General features: G+C 39.1%; 1 protein-coding gene across 1 annotated transcript; it reads right to left on the bottom strand.

Moving 5' to 3' along the window:
• Nucleotides 1-462: 462 nt before the first annotated feature.
• LOC127161168 (sialic acid-binding Ig-like lectin 7) lies at nt 463-4459 on the bottom strand. The gene is made up of 6 exons (XM_051103814.1): nt 4382-4459; nt 3903-4268; nt 3448-3771; nt 3098-3364; nt 733-1029; nt 463-620 (listed from the first exon to the last, which is right to left on the bottom strand). Exons 1-6 carry the CDS (start codon nt 4431-4433, stop codon nt 463-465), a joined length of 1464 nt encoding a protein of 487 aa, XP_050959771.1. The 5' UTR covers nt 4434-4459.
• Between the last annotated feature and the right edge of the window lie 3522 nt (nt 4460-7981).

Below are 7981 nucleotides of genomic sequence, written 5' to 3'. Positions count from 1 at the left end.
ATAAATGTACATTTTGTAGAACCACATTTTACGTTGCGTTGTTATATGTATTGAACCCTGTAACTTCGTTGAACAAGAGGGGAACACACCGTAAATTCAGTTTAAAGAGTCCCCAAAATACTGTCAAAGTAGTATTTACATGGAGTATCTTGACTTTGTAGTAACATAGAAGTAGAAGGTTTTTTCTTGTTGTTTGATAAGTACAGTGATTTTTGGAAGAAAATTACATTTGTTGGACAGTTTGACAGCTTTACAATTCAGAAAGACTTAAAACTTATAAAGACTTAAAGATATGAGCCATGAGAGGCCATATTGTGAAAACTGCTTTATTAATGTCTATTTTCATAATACAGCAGTCTTAAGTGTCTTATTATGCATTGTATAAAACAGTTTCTATATAAAAAAAAATTAAGTATTTGATATAAATTATTATTATTATTATTATTATTTTTTAAGTTATATTTATGGGCTTTTTACACCTTTATTGTGAGAGGACAGTGGAGAACTGACAGGAAAGTACTGGGAGGAGAAAGGGGAACAGGATTGGCAAAGGACCTCAAGGTGGGATTCGAACTTATATTGCGCTATATGTTGATGCACTAACCACAAGGCTATTGGTGCTGACACATATAAAACATTATTTTAACAAGCTAATTGTCGGACATCATTTGACTAGAATATATAGTTCCTGACTTGATGACACAATGTTGTGATGTGCCTGTAATGATTTACCTGCAAACTGCAGATGACAGAGAGGCAGCTGAAGTTGTTTTCTTGCAGTTCCATGAGTGTTGTTGCTGACACACTGCAGAGTGGATGTGTGTGTGAGAGACTGATGTAGAGTGATGGAGCTCCTCAAGCCTGTGCTGCTCAATCGCTCTTCACTGATGAATGTGTTTGAAGAGTTAGTGACAGGACGTCCAGACAGATGCCACTCCAGTTCAGGAGAGGGATTCCCATCAGCTTCACAGAAACACACAGGTACATCAGTTCTGGTACAGCTGGAGGATGGAGAGATTTTAGGGGCATCTGAAAGCATTAAAATGAGAAAAACAGAATAACTGTAACTGTAATTCTGCTCCTGTCAGTGATAAATGTTACAGCTCAGCACTGCTGGATTTGCATCACTACTGCAGGTAAGAGTCACTGAACTGCCCAGGAAATTGCTGAAGCTTAAGTGTTTTTTGGGCATCTGAGAAAAAGATGAAAGATTCACAGAGAAAAACTAACTGGAGTACTGGGGAAGGTTACATACTCTATACAGTGGCCCAATTATTTGGACATAAATGTCACAATACATTTGCATTAGGTAACAAAATCTCAAAACAAGTGGCATTTATTTTAAAGATGTGATGTGGTTTAATATTTTGTTATTTAATGTGATATTCAGACATGTTGTGTGGCTGAAGAGTCCAAATATGTTTTGGGGCCACTGTATTAAGTGACCATCATTTACTGACTCTCATGATGATCCAAACTGTGTACATATTATTCTTTTGAGTGTTGTTTTGGAGCCCACTGACTTTGAAAGGGTCATGAACTGAGAAACCAAATTTCCCTTGATCTTTTGACAATTGACTTATATTGAATGAAGTCTGCCAAAACAACAGCTTTTTGAATGTTCTACTCTATGACATAACAGGTAGATAAGCACTGCCTCAACAGCAAAAGATCGACATTGCTGTCTGTTTAGCCCCACCCACCGATTCACACATAGTGTTTACCAGAGAGGCGAATGTGCAATTTTACGCAGCAACCAAACAATAAAGATGGCTCTGAAAACAACAGGATGCTCTTTGCATTGTCTTCCTTCTGATCCCAACATTAGGAAACAGTGGATGAACTTAATATTTAATGAAGTTCCAGTCCGTGTCAGTAAGAACTCAGTCCTTTGTTTACTTCATTTTACGGCAGATTTGTTTACAGTCACCCATAGCATCAGTGATGCAGCACTTGTTTGGTTGTGGCTGGAAGGGATACAGCTCCGACCCAAAACTAACAATGAAATGAATTGTTCTAGTTATTAGACTGTGTTTTTTTAACGTCTACACCTACCCCCACCCTAAACTTAGCCCTTGCTGATAAATAAAAAAAAAAAAAACAGTATTATTGTTGTACAGTGTGACAAAAATAACATCAGACTGATGCCAGTAGCTAGAGCTGTATGCCTTCTAGCCTTTACCCGCTTGTTCCCTTATCTCAGGGAACCAAGGTTATATCAGTAACCGGAGCAACACAATTTGATGCAGGAATTTAAAGGAGACTAAAAGAAGATGCTCTGCCGCCTATATTGGATCCAACAGTGATGTTGCAAAAGTGTAAGTAACTGTTTTCATTATGTGGTCACTATTGCTTGGTCTCTTCTTACAGATCATTTGATATGTACTGAGTTATTTATGTGTTTTAAACCTAAATCACAGCAGCGTCCATCTATGTATGAGGAATGTACGCTGTTAGCCAATTACAGGAGTGGGCATTTACTTCTGAGTCTACAATCCACCACGCCTATTCAAAACAGAGTGTTGTGCTGAGGGGGGATAAAAGCAGTGTGCACAGAAAATACCTTGTAACATTGTAAGTGGACACCAGAGAACAGTACAAAATAAAAAACAAAGGAAGTTCAACCCATTTAACTGTCATCATTAATTTTAGCACTTGTGATATCTGTTTTTTCACTGGCTCTGTCCTCTTCACACTAGTTAGTTTAGCATGCTCCAAAAAACACTGTCACAAATGAATGTGTGTATCGTGGCTAAATAAGCTACAGTGCTGATGCATTAACAGTCAGAAGAGTGCATTTGCAAAATACTCTAGACTTACTGACTAGAATGCAGATATACTGGTCTGGTACAATATATGAGACTCAAAAATCAAAGAGCTTGTGAACTTAAAGTATTAAATTTGTCCATGCATCTAAGTTAAATAAGGTTAACCGAATAACTTTAAGGCTTTTAAATCATTTCTTGGCCTTTAACATAGTAAAGATAAATATAGATATTTCATAGTAGCTGTTAGAGTCGTACCTATTCATTTTATAATTGACTTTAAGGTGCTAATGAATGTGACAAGGTAAAATTGGCTTTTGTGTATTACTCACACTGAATGTCCAGAATCACTGATGAGTTTTGGCTGCCATGTTTGTTCTGAGCTGTACAGTGGTACCAGCCTCTGTGTTTCAGGTCGGTCCTATTGAAGGTAAGAGTGTGTCCAGTCTGCAGCTGCTCCAACTGTCCTTCACTCTCTCTGGACCAGGTGTAGTTCAACACTGCTGGATTTGCATCACTGCTGCAGATCAGAGTCACTGAACTGCCCTCCAACACAGAGCTGGAGGGAATCACAGACACTGATGTGTTTTTAGACGAATCTGAAGGGGAAACAAATGTAGGGCCTCACAACAAAAATCACAATAATATAATTCACAAGTTGAAACTAAAAAGCATCACTTACACTGAACATGTAATGTGATGTTGTTCTGTGCTGTTTTGTTCTTGTCCTGTAGCTGGTAGGTTATAGTGCAGGTGAAAGTGACTCTGTGTTGACGGTGAGTAGCAGTGAAGTTCAGATCAGAGATGAGCTCCTGTAGTCTGCTGCTCTCACTGAGGGGGATTCTGGGAGTGGAGCTCCATGTGAGAGTTGGTGGAGGAGAGGAGCAGAGAGTCTCAGCAGAGCAGCGCAGACTCACAGAGCTCCCCTCCAACACCTCCAACACCTCCTGATCCTGCACCTCCTTCTGCTCCACATACAGCTGCACTGTGGGTTTGTGGGGAGAGTCTGAAGAAAACACAATTATATTATGTTGTTTTGTCACTTCATTATTTAAGATAATGACGGTGATACTGATATTATTTTACTTGTATTAGATCACAACTTGTCATAATATTTCCAGTCTTTAAGTCACTCACCGATCACATTTATGGAAGTTGACTTTTCATCATAGTTCCATTTCAGTCCACCATTGCCCTCAATCCTGAAGAAATATTTACCATTATGATTTGAAGTAATATTGTAAAAGACAGTGGTGCAGTTCTTTTCGTGTAGTTCTCCAGTTATTTTCCCACTGAAGTGATTAGGTTTGGGATCTCTGGAATTAAACACTTGATTGTTCTCCCCATGTGTTCCATCTTTGAGCCACAATCCTGTAGCTGTGTCAGTGAGGTCTCCATCATACTTGTCCTCAATCTCAAACCTGCAGTTTATGATCACACAGGATCCACTGAGAGCTTCAATATTTTCTGGCAAACTGATGCTGAAATCTCTACAGCAAACACCTACAACACAAACATAATAGAAAAGTGAGAAATAATTTATTATAAATATCAAGAGGTCTGGAATGTTTTTTTTTTTTTGTTAATTTAGTTTATAAATGGAAATATACTCAAACCTTTCAACAGAAAACCAAGAAGAATTATTTTCTCTGCTGTCCAGATGCTCATATTTTCAATCAATAATGAACATCAACCTATAGGTGAAAAGCAAATTGGGGGAAAAAAATGAAAAAAAGATAAATGCAACACTGGGTAAATTGAGCCACTCCCAGTACACCTCATTCATGCACAAATTCTGTTATATATTATCTGTTATAATACTTTCTGTAATTAAAAGACATTTCTTTGAGTTTGCACTAGTACTGTTGACATTCAATCAAGATGAATAAATACTGCAATTAATTTGCAATTAGATATTTAAACAATGAGTTACTTTTGCTTTATCCATATAAAAAGAAGCAGTAGAAATTAAAGATTAATAATAAATAATTTAGTGAGTTTTTTTAATGTATACTATTTATAATAATCCTTACTAATTAAATAAAGACAAATTTACCACTGTTCATATAATACATACTTTTCAAAAGCAATTTAACATACTGGACATGACAGCATCTGTTTATGTTCAATGAGTATATTAATTTTTAGATTAATGTAATAGATGTAAAACAGCAAAAAGGAAATCAAAATCTGACAGAGGGAATTTGTAAAAGAAATTGAAACTGACCTTCCTGAGAGCAGAAAGTGTGGGAAACTCCTGTTTAGATACCAAGTTTCTGGTTGTAACTCCTGCTGTTGATAAGAGACGGAGTGAAACTGTGCTGTAGAAACAGAATCTGAATCTAGAAACAGTAGCATAAACTACTGACTTGCATCAGATCTATTATAACTTCCCTTTTTCGTCACATCACACCAGTACTTCCTGTATCAGCATTAACATGCATTATTCGGTAACGCTTTATATTACAACCCGCAAAGAACTACGTAAGTAAACTGAATTTACGGTGTATGTTTCTGTAATTATAGTGTACCTATAAAGTACGTACATGTAGGTATAAGGGAACAACATGTTATATTTGGGTAATAAGGGGATAACAAACCAGATATTCAACCTGCAAAGAACTGCGTAAGTAAACTAAAGTTACGGTGAATGTTTCGTATTTATATTGTACCTACGTGTAAGTATAAGGGAACAATAGGTTACGTTTGGGTAATAAGGGGATAACAAACCAGATATTCAACCTGCAAAGAACTGCGTAAGTAAACTAAAGTTACGGTGAATGTTTCGTATTTATATTGTACCTACGTGTAAGTATAAGGGAACAATAGGTTACGTTTGGGTAATAAGGGGATAACAAACCAGATATTCAACCTGCAAAGAACTGCGTAAGTAAACTAAAGTTACGGTGAATGTTTCGTATTTATATTGTACCTACGTGTAAGTATAAGGGAACAATAGGTTACGTTTGGGTAATAAGGGGGTAGCAAACAGATATCCTACAAATAATTTATAATGGAATTACTTAAAAACTTAACAGGTACCTGTTCTTTTAAATCGTAAGTTTGGTGTATCTATACGTAACTTTTTAAAATTACTGGGAAATTATACTCTTGTTCCATGTAGTTACAGGGTAAGTGTGCCATCTGCGGGCTGTAAATTAAATTGTTCCCCTCTTGTTCAACGAAGTTACAGGTTCAATACCCCGTCGGTAATCGGCGCCCTTCACCAGGCTCCCGACAGGAGTGGGCGTGTGGGAGGAGGAGGGGCGCTGAAACATCCAGGTCTGGCGGCGTGTGATGAGGCACACCTGATGTGAATGAAGCCTCATCACCGCCGCTGTTAAAATGCCGAGCGCGCCTCTCCTCAGGAGACCGGTCTCTTCCCCGTGCATGCACGCTGGTGTCCTCATGGGTCCAGGAAGGGTGCGTTGAGGGACGAGCGCCGCCGATGTGATGGACGAGCTGCCGGACCCGTGGGTCCGAGTGCGAGCCGCATGGAAATGGCTGCGGGCCAGGATGCCGGGCCTTCTCTCCCGCCTGAGAAAGTGCCGCCGCTAAAGGAAGCCGCTACCCGCCACGTTGCCGCGGACCCCGGCGGGGAGCGAGTGCGGCCACCGGACTCCGCCCCTTACCTGGACCCTTCCCTTCTGATCCTTCACGGTTTCGTTCACGTCGAGGACACCAGATCCCCCTTTTATTTTGGACACTTTTTCCCCTTTTTGGACACTTTCTGTTTATTTTTTTTAGTAAAAGCCTCTCCGAGGCCTGACGTCACGTCCACTGTGTCTGTCGCTTTGCTCCGCCCCCGTGACAATATGTAAACATCTTTTGTGAAATATCTTATTCAGGTCAGTACTAAATAAAAAATAACATGCATTTTGTATGATCCTTCTTATTTTAAAATTAACATTTTGCAGATACTGCAAAGTATTTATGTAAAAGTTTGACCACAACTGTAAATCTTATGAAAGTTTCACTGGTTTGAAATTTTATGTTTCTGTTCAAAACAACAGATAACATTGATAAATAATATTATCATTGCTAAATTAACAATTCAGTTGTCAACAGAGTGAACTAAATAAATTACACAGTTATAGACACATATTACAATAAATCATGTTTTATTATATGGTTTCTGCATCATTAATCTGTTAAATATAGAATATGTTGTTTTTAATTAAGTAAAAACAACGCTTGTCCCCAAACACACTACTAGCATACAGACAGCTGACCTACTCGCATTCAATCTTGCAAGACAATGCTGGTGAACCAGCTTCATCAGCTGCATTATGCAGGTCCACCAGCTAGACCCATACCTGTCAAGTATCCCGTTTTGGCCGGGAAAGTCCCGTAATTTACCCTTCTTTCCCGCCGTCCTCCCGTATTAGTATTTTCCCGTAAATCTCCCGTATTTGAACCTGCGTTATTAAAAAAAAACGTCTCCAACCCCCCCGCCCCCCCAAAAAATCTGAGCTCTGTCAATAGCCTCGCGATATCTGCCACCTGCAGTAGCCTACTACAGGTACTGTAGGTGGCAGTTGTCGCGAGGTTAGTGTGTGAGGTCAGATGATGAGTTGATGAGTGACGACGCGGGAAAAAAGAAGAAAAAACAGACAGATGATGGACGCCAGGACAGAGGAGGAAGGCACTCCTGCCAAAAAACCAAAACCCTCATGTAAATACCGCGATCAATGGGACAACGAATTTATATTTCTGAAGAAGAGCAGGGTGGGGGACAGTCACGCGTTCTGTAAAATTTGTAACTGCGACTTTAGCATCGCACATGGGTGAAGGAATCATTCCTGGTGACTTTAGCTTTCTTGTCACCTGTTTTAAAATGTAAGGGATACTGGAGCTTGGTTGGGGTGGTGGGACTGCTCGCCGCGGGCGCCGGAAAATTTCCCTTATTTTCAAATCCAAAACTTGACAGGTATGGCTAGACCAGCACTAACTAGCATAAACAAGCACTCCAGAGATCTAAAGATCCTTCAGCTTGGTACCCAGAGAGGAAATTGACAGTGTGAATGTTAGTTTTCAAATGACAACAGTTGAGAACTATAAAGAAGCAGTGCAGCTACTGAAAGAAAGTGGGGAAACTACTGTAAATGGAATGAAATTTGACTCACTTTTCAATAGTCTTCAGAATTTCATGTGTCATCCATCATGTATAGGCCATGAATTATTTGAAGGAATAGTCTGATCTTACCATTTACCTA

The sequence above is a fragment of the Labeo rohita genome, unplaced genomic scaffold (assembly GCF_022985175.1).
Source record: "Labeo rohita strain BAU-BD-2019 unplaced genomic scaffold, IGBB_LRoh.1.0 scaffold_57, whole genome shotgun sequence".
Classification (NCBI taxonomy): domain Eukaryota; kingdom Metazoa; phylum Chordata; class Actinopteri; order Cypriniformes; family Cyprinidae; genus Labeo; species Labeo rohita.
The sequence above is the reverse complement of the archived record's forward strand: the minus strand, read 5'-3'. Positions and strand labels throughout refer to the sequence as shown.

What these genes read in the sequence shown, in the direction of transcription:
- LOC127161168 (XM_051103814.1), bottom strand. Translation starts at nt 4,433, where the DNA reads ATGAGCATCTGGACAGCAGAGAAAATAATTCTTCTTGGTTTTCTGTTG. An exon ending in TCTTGGTTTTCTGTTGAAAG is followed by an intron (nt 4,269 to 4,381) that starts GTTTGAGTATAT and finishes TTTGTGTTGTAG; the next exon opens with GTGTTTGCTGTAGAGATTTC. An exon ending in AACTTCCATAAATGTGATCG is followed by an intron (nt 3,772 to 3,902) that starts GTGAGTGACTTA and finishes TGTTTTCTTCAG; the next exon opens with ACTCTCCCCACAAACCCACA.